At 48.4% G+C, this 18,979-nt stretch overlaps 1 protein-coding gene across 2 annotated transcripts in view; it reads right to left on the bottom strand.

Annotated features, from left to right (window-relative positions):
- Positions 1–18,979, bottom strand: part of LOC307234173 (nectin-2) — a gene marked incomplete at its 3' end in the record, with an annotated part of 83,648 nt that overhangs the window by 16,758 nt on the left and 47,911 nt on the right. Inside the window, exon 7 of one of the 2 annotated variants that reach the window (XM_080005776.1) lies at positions 12,581–13,170. The exons of the other annotated variant lie outside the window; for it this stretch is intronic. Coding sequence (XP_079861902.1) covers positions 12,581–13,170 — 590 coding nt within the window. Of the gene's footprint in view, positions 1–12,580; positions 13,171–18,979 lie in introns of those variants that run through there. 2 annotated transcript variants of the gene reach the window in all.

Here is an 18,979-nt window from a genome sequence, read left to right as displayed (position 1 = left end):
GCTTTGAATACACAAAATAAGATTGGGGCTTTGAGAAACAGAAAGCGATGGGGAGTGGAGCGGAGAGATAAGAAAAACAAACTGTGGTGCAGTCCTGCTGGAGTCTTGACGTACCAATGTTTGCTTCACGTTACATTTATCTTCCACAGACTACAGCCCTACACTTGGAAAAAAACAAGTCATCACGAATATTTCTCACAAATACACACACAGCCATGTTTCTATACAGATGTCGGCTAGTCATGCATTTCAAAGTGCGGGGCTTGTGCTTGTGACCTTTAAGGTTGAAGGGCTGAGTAATGAGGAGCGCGGCGACAGAGCCCGCCCCGCCCGAGAGGACGCCAAGTGGAGGACAAAGATGGAGAGACGGAATGAACGAAAATGAAATCTGGAGAGCAAGGGTAGAAAAACAGATAATGTGACAGACAGAGAGAGACAGCGGGGGGAAGGAAAAAAAAAAAAAAAAAAAAAAAAAAAAGGCGGGATGAAGGCAGTGTCAATCTCATCTCTGCCCCCTCTGGCTCGCCCAGCTGTTCTCTTCTTCTTCTCCCGCTCACTTGCTCCCCCTCCATCACTTTTCATCGACACCCCACTTGCTACCCCTCCATTCTCTCTCTCTCTCTCTCTCTCTCTCTCTCTCTCTCTCTCTCTCTCTCTCTCTCTCTCTCTCTCTCTCTCTCTCTCTCTCTCTCTCTCTCTCTCTCTCTCTCTCTCTCTCTCTCTCTCTCTCTCTCTCTCTCTTCTCTCTCTCTCTCTCTCTCTCTCTCTCTCTCTCTCTCTCTCTGTGTGTGTGTAAAACAGGTCAAGTGTTACAAAATTCCCCCTGCAGCTCAACCTGCCTAATACAAGGCCTGGCTCATTGCACCAAGACAAGTAATACACTGCCTTCTCACCAAGAAGGAAAACACAAGCACACACGGAGCGCACAAACACATCCAAACACACACACGCTGTATTACAAACAAACATGGAATATAAAATACATGTACACATATATATATATATATATATATATATATATATATACACACACACACACTGCACAATACACACAGTACAGAAGGAATTGTGAGGTCATCCAGCTACATGAGGATATCAAAGTAAGAGTATATACATGAATCACCTAAATGTGACCGAACCCTCCCCCATCCTAATCGCATTAAACTATTATGAGTAAACCCAGAAAATGATATATACTGTATACACACACTAAAAAACCATCTCAACCTCCACAGACACTAATGAATAGCAAGTGGGCTGCAAAGCACCCTGAAGCACCGCGGATGAGAGAAAAAAAAAAGAAAGAAAAAAGGAGGCCTTAAAGCAGGATAAATGGCCGGTCAAGAAAAGCAAACACTCACCATACACACATTCACACCTCAACATGCTCCCGACCAGAGACTGTGGAGGATAAACGACTACAGAAGGATACCTGGACAGTCTGTGTAATTCGCCGATAAATTACAGTCCACGGCACAAAGGGCGTCCAGTTGCGTGCGGGCGGGGCAACTCCCCAAAAGAGAGGGAGACGGCAAAACCCCAAACAATGCCATCCTGGACGGTACAATTTCGGCGCCCAGGTGTTTTTTTGCGAAAACATGCAGGATTAATTATGGTTTTGGGGCAATTCAGATTGCAGGGGGAAAATGAAGTTGCCGGATGAAACGCCTGTTCTCTAAGTTACAGCTTGTGCGTTTTTTTTTTTTGTTGTTGCCTCGGATGAGGAGGTTTCGGCCAGCAGACACGATCAATAAATCATTATATAAATGTTTGTCTTGGAGTGCTGGCTTTAGGAAGGCCGGCCGCCTCTCAGGATACAGGATATTACTTTACGGGCACAAAAGTTTGTTTTTCTATGTCATAATCTAATCAGGCTTTACAGCCACTTCACGCCGTGTTATTGCTTCATAAAAAAAAAGAAAGAAAAAAAAAAGAAAATCAGAATGGGAAAAAAATAAGAAATTATAATTTCCTCCTCGGAGATAAGGCTTTTTTTTGTCCATTCAATACTATTGTATTCCTTGCAGACCGACTCCTTTCACTGACAGAGACGGACAGAGATCGCACGGCGGGCGTGCCTCACATAGCGATGCCGCTGTTTCGCTCAACTGGCTCTTCCTCTCCTCCTCTACTCACAGTTGACGCTGGAGCAGAGGCAAACCGCGAAACGAGGGCGGGCGGGGCGGCGGGGGCCAGACCGAGTGGCCGCGGCGGCAAAAAACACCGAGGGGGCGAGAGGGAAGCGGGTCGAGACGTGGGAGACACTGAGCGGGTGTTACACAAAGGTTAATGACTGCTACGTCGCTCTACGTGTGACGAGCAGCCCACAGAGAGAGAGCGAGAGACATGGCGAGGGAAGGAGAGAGAGACCAAACTAGGGAGAAAGAGCAGGAGAGACACGCTGCTTCTCAGAGAACAAAGAGGAGGAGACGGCTAAACACAGGCATCCAACGGGGCTCAGGAGATTCCCGTCAACAGGGGGTAGCGGTTAATAAATTGAATCGATGATGCATTTTCTATTTGGAATGTAATATCTGGGCCCCGCGTTAAATGTGAGAGGCGTCGCGGTGAAGGAGCGCGGAGGTCAGCGGCGAGCAGGGGAGAATGTGCAGTCCGCCGGTCAGAGTGCGCAAAAGACACTTCATGGGTCCGCAGGAGCGCGCACGCACGGACGAACTTCACGGACTCAGTGGCACATGCAAAATCCTCGTGCAATTCGAAGCTTGCACCAGATGATGAGAAAACAGCCGAGGCATACGGGGAAAATGCGACGGGCGGTGTGATTTATCGGACGAGCGGTCGAGATAAGACGACGGATCAATAGGTGGCCGGTCACACATCACTGTGAGGGGAAGTGCGGCACGGTGAAATGCTGATGGAAGGATGCGCGTAGAGACGCGTCACACATCCAGCCGAATGAAACGCAGCTACCCATCGCTTCAATAGAACTGACCAACTCCAATGAAATAAAATGTTTATTCTATATTTTAGGAAGTGGTTCCTTTCTTTTGCTTGATTTCAATGCATTTCACCCCGCACAGATATACAGTCAGGTTCGGATATTAGAGAAATTAAACTTTCACTCCCGCTCACAGAGGCACATACACATACAGTATAACAGCATATATACTGTATTACACACTTTGATGGACATTCTCACTGTACCGAGTAAACTTCTGCAACACAGTTGGTTTATTTCTTTACTCCAAGTTCAATTAACCTGAGATTTTACACACACACACACACACACACACACACACACACACACACACACACACACACACACACACACACACACACACACACACACACACACACACACACACACACACACACACACACACACACACACACCTGACAGTTCCCAAAAGAATATCTACAGAGTCAACCAGATCATATCCTTGCAGACTATTTCTGTTTTATCAGTGTGTGCATCTCTTTTCATTCTGTATATTTGTCTGTGTGTGTATGTGTGTGTGTAGCTGCGTGTATGTACTTCATAAGAGCTGCCTGTTGAGACGGTGAATTAAACAGCAAGTGCATCTGATCTGCCGAGTGCTCCAGGCAAAATACACAAAACAGACACACACATCTACTCACACACATACACAGACACACACACACACATACACACATCTACTCACACACATACACAGACACACACATCTACTCACACACATACACAGACACACACATCTACTCACACACACACAGACACACACATCTCCTCACACACAGACACATCTCCTCACACACAGACACACACATCTCCTCACACACAGACACACACATCTCCTCACACACACACATCTACTCACACACACACACACATCTACTCACTCACACACACACACACACACACACACACCATCAAAATCATTTCCGTCACAGAATCTATTCTTAGGAGCGGTAACAAACTATTCTTTTCCAGATATAAATCTCCTTTACTCACACCCACGCAGCCATGCACACACAATGTATGCACACATCCACACTAATAAAACACACGCACCCATGTGTACACACACATACACACACAAGACAAACACTTGTGATGAAGCCGCACTCTCTGGTGGCCATGACACCTTCCCGTAATGTTCCAATTGCCTTTATTTCAAGAGAGGATTTGTTCCAGGTAAGTCACAGCGTGACGACTTTTGAGCTCCAACATACACACAAATATGAACATGCACGCCCACTGCGCCTTTCATCTCCTGATCGTGTTTTTGCAGATGTGCTGAGGCCAGTACTGACAATGTGTGCGCACACACACACACACACACACACACCCCTCTACCCCTGTTGGAGGCTAAATCAACACAGCTGCACAGACTCCCTGCTCTCCCCGTCCTGCTTCAGCCATTTATCGCGTCTTTAATCAGTTGTCTCTCTCCCCATTATTTCTCATTTCTGTACCATCTCCCTCCATGCCTGTGTTTTCCTTTCCCTTTGGACCGACTGTCCATTATTTACTCTCCACCTCCAACTGCTCCACTCCTGCCAAGGTAAATACCCCAAATCTCTCGCCAACACCACCCCCCCCCCCCCCCCCCCCGCCAGGCCCTGTCTGTCCATCTTGCAGCCCCATGGCCCATGAGTGGCTGTTCCCATTAACCAACAACCAGACGTCCTCAGTGGTGTGAAAGCTTTGCTCATGTGGATTTATATCCCCCCTCTCTCCAGGTTCATTCTCTCCCCACCCTGGAACGCCCTGCGCAGTCATTCTCCTTGTGCCGTTTAGCCAAAACTATTTCCCCCTCCCACCTACGCTGCTGGAGTCCATGTCCGCCCTCCCTCCGCTGTGTGGCAGTGGGCCAAGTCCCCCCCATTCCACCCAAAATGGACTGCAGCGAACCAAATTGAATAAATACCCCGCCACCACAAGGAGCCACACAGGAGGGTCAATTTCCCCTGAAGCAGCCTGTGTTTGAGAGGATGTAATAAACAAGCTGAGCCGCCCGAAAACGGTGTTTTCTGTTTAACGACCCGCACTGAACAAAAAGTCTCTTCCTCTCCATCTCGGCTCTATCTCACGAAACACAGCTTAAAAACGTCTCTTTGCTCAACAAAGCAAGCCCATTCATTTGTCTAGGCTGTCCTTCCTTGAGGAACCATTTGTTTTTGCAGAACCAGCCAGCCATTCCACTCCGGCTGCTTTTGAAAATTACCTGTCAGGAAACAAAGACGGCATATTAACTCTACCCCTGTTCTATAATCTATTTCTTTCCTAACATATATTTGAATGTAACAAATAAATACATATATCTATATCCTTATATATCATATACATCTATATACATATACCTAGATCTATAGACATAATGGATGCTCTGTGTGAATAAATTATATCTATCTCACTGCTCCCTCCCTGGCCCACTTTCTACACTCTTTACCTACATTTCACACTTTCTTCAAAATGCCCACTCAAAAAATACAGCAACTCTGAGAAGGAAGCAGCTATTGCTGTAGCTGAGTGGAAATTAGAGCTTGGGCCGTGGTTCTCAAGGACAATGCGCCTGTCAAGCGAGGCAGATACTGTGGGGAAGAGCAATCGTCTCTTCCCCCACCAGAGCCTGCACGCAACGCCGTGGATTGTTTGTTCACACCGGACTGAAATGTCACCAGGAGGACTCCTCCAAGTCCCGAGTGCCCAGGGCTTCCCTGTTTTCTGCATAAATGACTTTGAGCACATACAAATATTAAAAACGTGCATGTCACAAAGTCACACACACGCAGAGAAATAGCTTTGATGGGATACGTCAAAAACAGCCGTTCAACCCCCTGAAAAGATGCAGAATTCCTACTTTCATAATTGAGGTCAGAGGCAACACTGGGCTTTAATCCTCGCCTAGCCTTTGGGTCACTACATCCATCACTCACCCATCCATCACACATTCTGGGATTTATTAGTCAGGTCTGGAGTCTGGAGGGGGAGAGGTTAAATTGGGAGCATGGTGTTAGCATTTATCAGTGGGGAGCTCTAAGTGGGTGTGTGTGCACTGCTAATCCGTGCACAGGCTGATAGGTGGCGCGCAGACCTTAAGAAATCATTGACGACGCCCCTACTGTAGCCAGCGCTTGAATAAACAATCCCACACGGAATGACACAGAATCGTTTCACAGCTCCGTGCTCATGCTGGTGACTTAACACATTAACATACTGCTTGACCACGATCCATACTCATCATGCATGGACCGTGCAACAGCAGGCCACCATCCCTCAATTACACATAGAGAGACCCGCCGCCCCCCAATTCGTCCACATATACACACACCAGCCATCAGCCTGGTATAAATAGGGTCTCCACCAGCCAGCCAGACCGCCCAGGGGCACCCACCGCCTCTGATCACTGGAACTTAATGATAAGCACAGCGCTCGTGCACGGCTGAGCTGCTGTCAGCTGGCTGAAGATACAGGTTGTGCTGCAAGCTTTGGAGCACACACACAAGTTCAGTGTTAAGAGGGTCAGGGTTATGTATAGGGGGTCTGTCGTGATTAATATGGACAAATGCACTACATGCTCTTTGCATGTGCCTTTATTCCTAGTGGGGAGGTTATGGGTTGCACATGTTTCGTTTTCTGTGGGAGTTTTATGTATTCAGAGAGCGGAGTGTGTGTGTGTGTGTGTGTGTGTGTGTGTGCGCGCGCAATTGCTTTGGATTCAAATCCAAAGCAATTAGAGGGGCCAGATGGTGGGTTGGACTCTCAGCAGACAGTTATGGATCAACACAAGAAAAAATATTGCAACAAAAATGTACTGTGACAAGTGGCCAGAAGGACGCGGATGCGTCGCTGGCATGAAAGCACCAGGCAAACATGGAGGGCGCACGGCCACAACCATCATAAGCCAACTGTCACATCCACTGGTACGTGAACTGTACAACTGTATTGGATTAGCTAGGCGGACAGAAAGGGGATCATATGGTGGGTAAACAGCAGGAGGTGGTCACGGTGCACGTGCAGCCGGCAGGTTCATGTGAACACGAATGCGAGCACATATTGACAGACTCGCTCACGCACACCTACATTCTTCCCCTAGCTCTCTGCCTAAACCAAACCGGTTTTGGTCAATTTTTAAACTGAGTTCAAACAATCCATCCTTTGAGAGGCATGCTATTCACTGGCTTTCAGCTTGCACTGCACATTCCCAACTGAAAACACAAACTGCCCGCCTCCAGCAAAGCACTAAAGCAACACCACATTCCTCTGCTTGCACCATCTCTGTGTGTGGTGAGTCAAATTGTGTTTATACTTCATTTATGTGTGTGTGTGTGTGTTTCTGGAGGGGTGTTGGAGACCAGACTGCATGAGATATTGCAATATTAACCGAATGATATCGATTGTTGTGTATTCACACAGAAATCACAACAGTATCTTTAGAAATGTTTATTTCTGTCTATATCAGTGCATCCTGATATGCTGCCTGTGAAACTGTCTTTTAAGCAACTACAGCGTTCTCCTACTGTATATACACACCTGTTGCCATGGCAGCATGTTCACCTTAGCCAATCATAACGTACAGAGAGAGAGACTGAGGGGGAGGGCGGGGTCTGCGTATCGGACGACTGCACAAGACAAAAAGGCTTCTCCCATTCCCAGTTTTGGTTCAGCTTCCTGTTCGCGGCCGTGCTCGCACTCAGCTGACAGCAAACATTGGCTGGCACACACACGCACACACACGCACACGCACGCATGTCGTGGCTGTGAAAGATGAGTGACAAGACAAAGTGGCCACCTCATCGTCTGATCAATTCATATAGAAATCTAACGAGCAGCAATCAATGAATAGCACCCCTGTTTAATTCCTCCACTTGGTGAATTCCCTGGCCACAAGACACGATGAAAAATGAAGAAAACAAAATGCAACAAATGCGCCAACGCAGGAACGTCATTTCAAAAATCAAGAATTCTTTAATCGCAAACAAAATGGAAAGGCGTGACAAGTTGTGACGACAATTGGAACCAGGTTTCCGTTCCAAGACTAAAATTAAAGAAAAATTAAAATACAAAAATCAACAAGTTTTACACAGAGCAGTGAATTAAAAGCACATTTCCTGGGATTGGATTTATTTTTCCCATATTACACTTCGCTTGGTCAGAAGAAGCACATTTGCCAGTTTTTTTGTTGTTTTTTTTGGCAGCAATCACAGCGCAGCAGTCAAGAATAAAAGCACTCCAAAAAACATAAATTATTAAGCACTGCAAAATAAAAGAAGTCCGTAAAACAGTGAAAACTGTGAGAGAGAGCTGTCATGCGTGTTGTCACTGAAAAATACACAAAGGTGACACCATAAATTAGTAATTATTCTTTCTCCGCTACATATTTATATATTTATACTATGTACACGGGATGTTTTTTTGTTTTTCTTCTTCTACTTCTTCTGTGCAAGATGGGAGATGTTAAGGCTTTGATTATTCATTGGAAATATGAAATTGGAGGAATAGCATCGTATGTGCCCTGTTTAAAAGGGGGGGGGAGGAAATGCTCATTTTAACGATCAACCCTTGTGCTAGATCAACCCGAGGCCAAAGATTGTTGGGGCTGTTCCCTAAAAGCATTTTGTCTGACAAGCTTTACTGGGCACCTGGGGAGGACGACGGACTGGACAGAGAGAAGTGGAAAATAGTGTTTAGGAGACGAGTTGGAAGTGGCGACTCTCTAAAAGCTCAAAAAAAAAAAAAAAAAAAAAAAAAGTGTGTGTGTGTGTGTGTGTGTGTGTGTGTGTGTGTGTGTGTGTGCTGCTCTGTTTGCCTCTGCCTGTCTGCCAGTGCATCGCTCCCGTTGGTTTAGTTTTTCGTGTTCTGCATGGTTTCCGATTCTCCATCAGGTCTGAGCTCTAGGTCGGGAGAGGACGTAGTGAAGCGGGGGGACGGGGCTGTCCGACCGGGGGGGACGCTCTCTGCTCTAACAGGACGTGGTACGTGTCCTGACAGAGCCACCGGGCGAGAAGAACGCCAGGAGTAGGGGAGAAAAAAAAGAAAAAAAAAAAAGAAGGGGGAACGGGAGCTTGTTTGTTTGTGTGGGCGTTTGTGTCAGGAGGCGGCGGAGCTGTCAGGTGTGAGGAGGGCGCTCTGCTGTAGCCGGGCAGAACCGCGCGGCTCTGAATTCGCTTCGCCTGCGTGCGTGTCCGATGATATCTCTCCCGAGACAATGCTCGGCGGTGACACGGGGACGGATGTGGGGACACAGATCCCACCCAACATGTCCTGAAGCCCTTCACCATCACGCAAACACACACGGATCTGACTCAGATCCAACACATACAGTAACGCAAACGCTGCGTTTCTCACTCGACCCGATAAGGGTATTGCGTTCTGTGAGAGAAAATGCAGATGATAAATTCAGTTGAATGGGGTTTCATGTGTTTTATATGAGACCATAGACTTTTTGTATCTTACCTAGCTTTTTAAAACGCATTGTCCTCTGGGTTTTAATGAGTCTCTAAGAGCGCAATGAAGAGACACTGTTCTTTAAGGTAATGCCATATTGTATTGTAAAGACCAGACCACATTTCATCTTCACTCAACCTTGTGTAGAGATCAGGATAACCCCCAGGGGGCTTGACAGAGCATTGTCGTTTGTTTTATAGGACGTTAAGATTGTATCCGTGACCGCAGTTTGACTGTTTAAACATTGTACGAGAGAAACACCCGGGGATATGATTGGGGGGGCATAATCTTGTAAATGCCACCTGACCAATGGCACACAACCTCTCATCGGTATATAGGCCTCTTCGGTAGAAGCAAGGGCAGACTGAACAGCATCACGGGTTTGAAGTTCATCTGTATCTTTCTCTTCATTTTGCAGAATACATATCTTTAATACTCTCAGTTTGTTTTCCTGTGGCAGGCAGGAACCTCACCGACCACGCAGTGAGAATTCTCCAACAGTACGTGCCCGTCTCTCTGGGCGGAGGGGCGGGGGGGGAACAATTGTGCGAAAAAGTGAGAGTACGTGCGAGACTAGCTAGAACTTTGCGGCTAGGCATCAGCGATTTGAATTAAATAAAAAAATATACATTTAACATCAAATTGATTATTGAGTGTTTAAAATGAGCCAAATTCCTTCAGTTTCGTGTCCCACCTTTTAAAAAACATCCATATATTTTTTTTTTTTTTTTTGTCGATTAAAAATTACATTCTGAGTTCTCAAACAAACATTAAGTCCTTCACACGAGTTTCACAGCACTGGCTCCATTAATCTGATATTTACATTTTTGATAAATATCCACATTTTCACAAGAAAAATAAAGATGCGCACATATATAGAATACAGATACCGCACACCACAATGTACATACACGTTTCTCCCTGGCCATACTTTTCTTTACGCAGCAAAAATCTAAACCTAATTCTCCAAAACAAGACTTGTTTGTTTTTTTTCATGCCTTGTTCCTGTGATTCGCACGAGTGCAAAAATAAATTACACATTTTTCAGTGTGTTGCCATAAATCATCCCTGTTCAGCAAATCCATCGGGGGTTGACAGGAGTTATTGTATGGGCTGAGGCCATTACACTATAAATCAATTAAGACTCATACACTCACGTAATGGCCGAAAGTGAACACGGACAGTGAACACTAATGGTGCGTCGCTGTGCTCTCCTGCTCCTGCTCTCCTCCCTCTCTCAAGGTCATCAGTCACCAAAACAGGACACCAACATCTCCCCACACTTGACGTTTCTTGGAGGAGCGGGGAGCGCTCCCCCGCAGGACGGCGGTGGCATCGCTCCGACAGGCAGTGCCGGAAAGCGAGAGCCGAAAGCTCTCTTGCGCGCAGATTCGAACCCTCAGGAGAGGCGGCGGCACAGTACAGTGGCCGTGGAGCCATATTAGCTGGAGTGGGCCTCTGGTGGCTCGTTACGGTGATAAATACACAGTCAGGAGACAATCAGCCCTGAAGCTTCATCATAAAAAGGGAGCCGACGCTCACTGCCTGTTGGATATAACGACCCCCTCAGCCTCAGTGGACGCAACCTCGGACCTCTCCCAATCAATTTATTGAGCTTAACACTGTCTACTAATGGATGGAAATATGACATTATCCTATTGAAAGTCTATTTAACCTAGTGCGACCATACGGTGGAGATGGGCATCAGTCACACGGGGACTATTTATTAAGGTAAAGGGAGGAGGCAGTAGTAATGGAGCAAAGCGGCCCAGATGGATATGGATGTGCGACGGAGCGGGCCTGGTCACTCTGGGTGGATTAGTCAGGCCTGGCACGGTGGGGGAAGGCCAGGGCGAAATCGAGTAAGTGGGGCATTTGACACATCGGGAGCGGTGAAATACTCCTCCGCTCGCTGTGGCCGTGACCTCTGCACGAGCCCGGATAAATCACGACACCGCCATAAACAGCGGGGGGAGCGAGGCGAGCGAGGGAGGGGCAGAGCAGGAAGTGGACTGGGGGAGCGGAAACTCCACGTCATAAACGATAAGCGGCGGCAATCTGTCGCCCCCCCCGACTAAAGCGGGCGACTTCACGGCTCATTACGTACCAATCAAACCCCTCCTGTCAGGAGCGCTTGGAGGAGAGGGGGGACGGGGGAGGAAAAGAGAAGACGAGTTTGCATTCTACACCTCCATCTCTTTGCCTCTCCGCACTGTCAGATGAGCTCCGGCTCAGTCCCCCTCGCTCGTCTCTAGTTTTACCACCTCCACTTCCTCCGGGCGCTGCGCTTCAGCATGCACGCACAACACCTCGTTAACAGCTCAAACTCTCCAAACTTTACTTTGGTCGGCGTCAGACTCTCCCGGCAACGTCTCTCGCATGCGCCCGGCTAAACGCGCGGATTTCCAGAAGGTCGCAGAGGAGCTGCGGTGGTTTTTAAATCGATAATGAGAGACAATTAGAATGTAGACGGAACCTTTTGAAAGAGAGAAGAGGGGAGGGTGATAAGGAGAGAGCCGGATAGAGAACATTCCCTTTCTTTTATAACAAGTTGGTGGCTGTACCCCCTCTCCACCTGGCAACCACTAGCTGTCAAAATTTTACAACAAAACAACAAAAAATAAAAATAAAATAAAAAGTGTCTTGCGAGGAGATTTGGAATTTCTGGCAGCTGGGAAACACTCAAGTCCCCCTTCGTTTTTTTTGCTACTGCATTTTCGTGAAGATAACAATGAATGTGCTAGTGAGAGGCCCTATAGCTCGGCTTGTACCACAATGCCATTATCTCACTCCCAGACTACGCAGTTTCTCACCGTGAGTCCCAGCGAAAGCATGAGCAAACACAAAGGGCGGCGGATTTGTTTAAAAGGATATTATTTTTTTTTTTCTTAGCTCGGTTGTACGACAAGTGATCCAAGTTCCATTTACTGTAGTCAAGGACCGGAAATTATGGTTGTCAATGCTCCCCCTTCAAGCTCTCTTTATGGAACACTCCTCGCGCCGACTCCAGCTCACACACAGTCCATTCCGGGGCTGCACTACAATATATTTCAAATCTATTTTTAAAAATAAAAGCGGTTTTCTTTGACTCTTCTGTGAAACCGAGGCAGTGGCCCTGTGACAACGATATCCCCAGCGAGAAGCCGCCATCTTTCACTCGACCTTCTCCTCCGCTCCCCCTCTTCTCCCCTACACATAAACAGCAGTCCGTGAGATGACGGAGCCATCCCTCTGGGACTCCATGTCGTCATCCAGGTATCCGCCGATCATATCGTCCTGTTCCTGAGGCGGGCGCAGCTGGAGGATGGGGGCGCCGCCGGCAAAGCTGTCGTACCGCTCCTCCTCCTCCTCCAGCTCGTCAAACTTCATCCTCTCTGTCTCGTCCAGCTCGCCGCTCAGCAGGATGTCCTGGGCGGTGGGCGTGGTGGCCGCGCCCTCGGGCCGCGCCCCCATGGTGAGCGGCTGGTGGTGGTTGTTCTTCTCGCCGAGACCCTGGTGAGAGGCGCTCTCGTTGTACACATAGATGGGCCCGTTGTTGTTGCCGCCCCCGACGCCCCCGCTCGCCGCGCCGCCGCCTGTGCCGTTCTTGCTCGCCTTCTTGCCGCCGCCGAATATGCGCGACTTGATGTCGCTGCCGCCGTTGGCGCGGTAACCCTGCTGTTGTCTACGGTTTCGGGTGACGAGGACGGCGATGAGCGCCGCGATCAAGAGGAGCACCAGCAGGGAGCCGATCACAGCCCCCGCCACAACGCCGCCGTTGGATGGGTTCGCGGAGGGCTCTGTGAAGAAGGGAAGGGTACGGAGGGGGAAGGAAAAAAGGAAGAACACCAGGTGAGAAAGGAAAGAGAACCGTGAGAGATAGATACAGAGAGACGTGAACCGATGGAGGGGAAAAAAGGCATCAGAACGCAGCGAGGAAGGGGAAAGGTTGAGGAAAAAAAGAAGAGAAACGAGCGTGAGGATTGGATAACGTTAGCGGTGCTGGTCTGAACTACATTCAGTGATGTTCGTTCGCTCTTCACCGAACAGCTGAGGCGTCTGTACAGTCGAGTTATTATGCGCTGAGCCCGAGTGCCTCGGTGCATCTCACGATCGCGCGTGTCTCTGTCTGGAGTGTGTATGTGCGCGCACGCTGCACTGACATTTACTTCCCTCTTCCTCAGAGCTGCTCCTGTCCCCATTCCCACAGCCTCGTCACAACAACAGTGTCCAGGCCTCTCCGTCCCCTTCAGTGCCCTTCAGAAGGCAGGGTCCGTGCACTGGCTCTGACCCCACAACACAAATCAAAGATCAATGGCCGACATCACAGCGAGAGGAACGAGAGAGAGAGAGAAAGAGAGAGAGGAAGAGAGAGGGAGAGAATCCGAGCCATACACACTCCTCGTGGGGCGAGGCACGGTGTCTGCAGGGCAGAGCAGGTGGAGGCCATGCAGGAAAGGACGATGATGGATGGAGGGATGTGAAGGATGGGAGAGTTAGGAAAAAAGGGAGCGGGGGGGGGGGGCAACGGAGCAGTGTGAGTGACAAAGCAACACAGCGGAATGACAACTCCTCCTCGAAGCCATGAATGTAGAGCAGGGGACAGATTGGCTCCCCTCTCCCCTAGGTGCTGCAGCCTAATTCCTGTCTCGCTCGTGTCTGTAAAACGCAGTTGCTGTGTGTGTGTGTGTGTGTGTGTGTGTGTGTGTGTGTGTGTGTGTGTGTGTGTGTGTGTGTGTGTGTGTGTGCGTGTGCGTGTGCGCGCGCATCTATACCCAGCATACCTACTGGATGAGACATGGCTGTCATAATCCAGACACAAACTCACAGATACACACATGAATAGAAACCATTTAAAGTCTATTTGGCTTCAGCCAAAGGCCTTTCAACGCAATTCCATCTGAGTCTTTAAAGTCAGAGAGTGCACGGTAAGGAGGGTACAAGCAAAAACTAGGGCTCTACCATCCATCCAATCGTGTTTATCAGTGGTGGGTGTGTGTGTGTGTGTGTGTGTGTGTGTGTGTGTGTGTGTGTGCGCGTGTGCACGCAGACTCCAGGGAGATAGAGTGGCGTCTAAATCAGGGTTGTGAAGACGTCCCATATGACTAGTCAGCCCTTTATTCTTCCTACTCAGAGCTTACCTCCCCCTCTCCGCAGTGGTTCTCAGCTTCCCCCCTGACAACGGCAGACAGGTATTTAAACAGAATTGGGTCCAGTTCTGCCCATCTGGGGCTGGCCGAGGCATTACCACGGGGAAAACAATGTAGAATCGGTTGGAAGGTCCCGCTGATTAGCGTAGGCTTTCCTAGATCACAGCGCCAGGGCCATGAATTCCAAAGCGGATTTGAATCTAAAACCACTGTCAGGTTTCCCAGTGGGATCGCAATGATAGGCCGCACGAATGTTTCAATAAAAGCATAAAATTAAATGATTTCCACTCGAGCGCCACTCATTAATTTAGTTAATAGAATTAAGAATAGAATGAAATTAATTTGCATGTGATACAAATTTGGCTTTGTTCAGTGTCCTTGCCAAACGGCTGTACCGCTTGACAGATTTCCAAACAGAATATTGTTTTTGTGCTTCTGCCGCAGTTTGCCATTTCAAGACTATGAAAAATTGCGTTATTTTCACTTTTTTTTTTTTAACTACTTTTTTTTTTTTTTCCACTTACAGTTTTACTTCTGTAAGTGATGTGGTATACAGCTACATTTTTGTTTCCACATAGGGAGTTTCTTTAAGCGGTATAATTCGTATACGTTAGTGAGAAGCACTGGTGTACAAGCATGGTGATGTCGAGCTTGTGGGATTTATCAAAGGATTTACGTGTACGTGTACGTGTGTGTGTGTGTGTGTGTGTGTGTGTGTGTGTGTGCGTGCGCGCAGCTTTGGTTAAATGAAGTCCCAGGTCCCAAAACGTGTCGCCGGAATGTTCCTGGCACGTATCCACATGACGTTCCCACAACCCCATGCGCTCGTGCACAGCTCCAGCAAGAACATCACAGCACAGAAAATGGGTCTCAGATGACACTTGGATGTGTCCACCAAATAGATTATGTTAATGTTTTTCTTTGCAACGCTGTGCTATGCTATGCTTTGCAACACAATAGAAGGATTGATTGACCGTCATCCCAGGTCTGTACAGATTTTCCTGGGGTCGAGCACAGCGGCCTTCACGTCCCGTCGTCGCGGTGTTACCAGACACCTCCAACATCGGAGGTGGCGGTTCAAATCCCTGGCTCGAGCTGCGTGCGTCGCAATCTGCTCTCGTTTGTCAGGGGCGTTTGAAATCCGAGGGAAGCCAGCCCCTCCTGTTAAGTGCGCGGGAAACTGACAGAATTACACTTATAACACTGATTCTTGTCAAGGGGGAATATGGTTTAGCTGTCTACACCTGTCTCTCCTGCTTTGCTTCTGACTCTCTTCTGCTCTGCTCTCCACGCTTTTCTGCGGCGCCGCCACCATTTCACCAGCTGTCTCCCCGTGCACACTCAGTGTCTCCAGAGCAGCTTCTTCCAAATCCATTTTGCCTGCCATCTCTCCAATTTGCCTTTGTATTTATGTTATGTTACTTCGTTCTACTCTCCAGCACTTTGCCTTCCTGACTGGGGGGGGGGAGGGGGCCGCCGCCACATTTTACTCTTGTTCTTACGCCCTCTGCAATTCATGCTCCCCAGCTTCACCTCCTCCTACTCCGTTTTATCCTCCCTCTGCTTTCCTCACCCCCCTCCCCTCCACAGTCTTACGCTCCCTTTGCTTAATAAAGCCCTAAACATTCCTGTTCGCAGACGTGACGGCGAAGGGGAGTCCTGTGTGTCCACTGTGACCACAGACATAAGAAATGCATTAGCACCTCCGGCAGACAGGCAGGGAAGGCTGCTATCTGACGGCGAGGCCCCGGGGTCCCAATGAGGGACCTGGCACACATTCACACTTTGGTCACATCAAACTGAATTATGCTTCAATTAAAATGACATATTCCATCCAAATTCTGCTCCTCCAACTCATTTCAAACACCTCGGTAATCTGGCTGTCCATCTCGCCCCCCCCGCCTCTCTTCCCTCCTCTCTCTCATGTTTTACTTCTAATTTTTGTGCAAAAAACACTGAATGATTCAAGAGCGGGACACCACCCCAGGCCCACTTCAGACAACACATACACATCCCCGCGACACACCACCGAAATCCATCAAAGTCGGCGAGAGGAGGAGTCCAAGCGCATGGCTATGGATGAGCTGGCACAAAAGTCAGCCAATGTAATATGCATGCTGCGGGAGCATCCAGAGAGGGGGAAAAAGGAAAATGAAAACAAACACGCATAACTACATCCCCCCTGCCCCACACACACACACACACACACACACACACACACAAAAGCCAAAAACAAACAGAACAAAAAAAAACAGCATGCTTTTTGTTAAGTTGCGTCATACAAGACCATAAGCTCCAAGTGACCATGAGTAATGAATGAGATGGAGCAGAAGTAAAGTCTGCTGCAGCCTCCTAAAGACATGCAGGGCACACACACACGTAAATGGACACATTCCAGCAGCGAAAAAACACTGGGGTATTTGATGGGTTGGGCTGTTCCCTGAGCATAGCTTAGCAGTGTTCTGTCAGTATGTTAAGTTATTGAGTGTGTGTGCATGTGTTTACGTGTGTGTGCACGTGCTAATGAGGGTTGGGCAAGGGGCCAGTGGTGGACTGGAGGGAGACTTGGCTCCATCAGATCTGTTCTCTGGCTGTTCTGGCATGGCCAGAGACAAACACTGGCAGATGCAAACAGAGCAGCACAGAGAGAGAGAGAGAGAGAGAGAGAGAGAGAGAGAGAATGACTAAGGCTAAGACTCTTGCCCTTGAACTGTCTCCTCAGATATGTTTGGAGATGGACAAAACGTACTGAATTCAGAGGAATCTCTTCTCAGCTCAATGCAGGACCCTGACAGGATGACAAGCGACTCTAGTGGGGGCATTTAACTTTTTTGAGGTTCAGATGAGACAGCCCCCCTCAAATGAATTATGGGGGGGGGGGGGGGGGGGGGGTTAAATATACGACAGCCCGGAGTGCAATATGGATGGATATGAGGGCTAAAGTAAGCTCTGATTATCGGGGGGGCTGGTTTTTAGGAGTTAAGCTTCAAAATAAAAAATGAGTGAGAGAGAAAAGGCTAAGGGTGGGAAGGGTTTAAGAGAGAGAGCGAGAGCGAGAGAGAGAGAGAGAGAGAGATGGGAGTAGGGGATACATTTGTGTGTGACTAAGCATCTAATAAAAATAGAAATGGAGAGGAGAGGACCAGTACTATCCATCTCCCTCTCTCGCCGTCTGCCTCCAGGTGCACAGGACAAGGCTGAGGGAATAGGATGCACCCGCTCCAACAAGTTGCATGCACATCTACACACACAAATACACACCTAAAACACACACAACCCACAGCCAGACACTCGACTCTATAGAGACAAGTTTGCGTGTCGTGTCCATGCATGAGCCTGTGTGGCTATACAGTACAGACAGATGCATATAATTTGCCTGTTCGTGTGTGTGTTTGTGTGTGTGTGTGTGTGTGTGTGTGTGTGTGTGTGTGTGTGTGTGTGTGTGTGTGTGTGTGTGTGTGTGTGTGTGTGCGCACCATGCAGCTGTTAGGAAGAACAGAGCATGGGACCTGCCATGGAGCAGGTGCTGGCCATTTCACACCTGTCGGAACCTCTTAGCCCTGTTTGTCCACACACATTCACATTAGCCTCCGCTGGTCCGCATCTCACCCTCCATCTGGAGGCAAACAACCTCCATTCCTCGCCCTCTTTCTTTTGCTGCGTATCAGCATCGCGCCGGCTCCCAGCCCCCTCACTCACTCCATCTTTAAATCTCTGTACATCTTTCTCTCCCTCTCTCACCGTCTGAGTGTTGGACATGGAAGATGGAGGATGTGAGGCTGAGCTAAGTCCTTGCTGTCCCACCTTCTTTGAGCACTAGTAGGAGAGGGGAGCATAAAAGGGCCTTTAAAAGGACGATTGCCCCATTGTACAATGTATTGCGGCTCAGTGCACAGCCGTTGGCTGAAGCTATTCTCTCAATACTGGATCAATTTAAAGGATTCTGATAAAACTTGGGTTGACTCCCGATGATTGAAAATAAGGAAAAAAAAATGCAAGTTTTCCTTCAAGCCACGTGAGAATCAAACAAATACACAGAAAAAACAAGGAAAGAAAACTATAAAAGGCGAGAAAGAGAGAAACTAAGAGAGAGGGGTTTGCAGGGTGGCGAAGAGAAGGGGAGCAGAAATGGAGGATGATGGTGCGAGGGATGAAGGCACCATGGAGAAAAGGAGTAAAATGGAGAGAGAGAGAGAAAATTTGAGCGGGAGAAGCAGCCAGGAGCTGAAACAGCAACGGCTGACTGATCCTCTCAGAGAGGCGTGGAGGCACACACACACACACACACACACACACACACACACACACACACACACACACACACACACACACACACACACACACACACACACACACACACACACACACCAGTGATAGTAAAGCAGAGGGCAACACTGGTGAGGGAGGACACAGTGCCATAAGAATCCCATGGGAGATTTAACTGCCATCAGCCTCCACT

The sequence above is a fragment of the Zeus faber genome, assembly GCF_960531495.2.
Source record: "Zeus faber genome assembly, chromosome: 8".
NCBI lineage: Eukaryota > Metazoa > Chordata > Actinopteri > Zeiformes > Zeidae > Zeus > Zeus faber.
The sequence above is the reverse complement of the archived record's forward strand: the minus strand, read 5'-3'. Positions and strand labels throughout refer to the sequence as shown.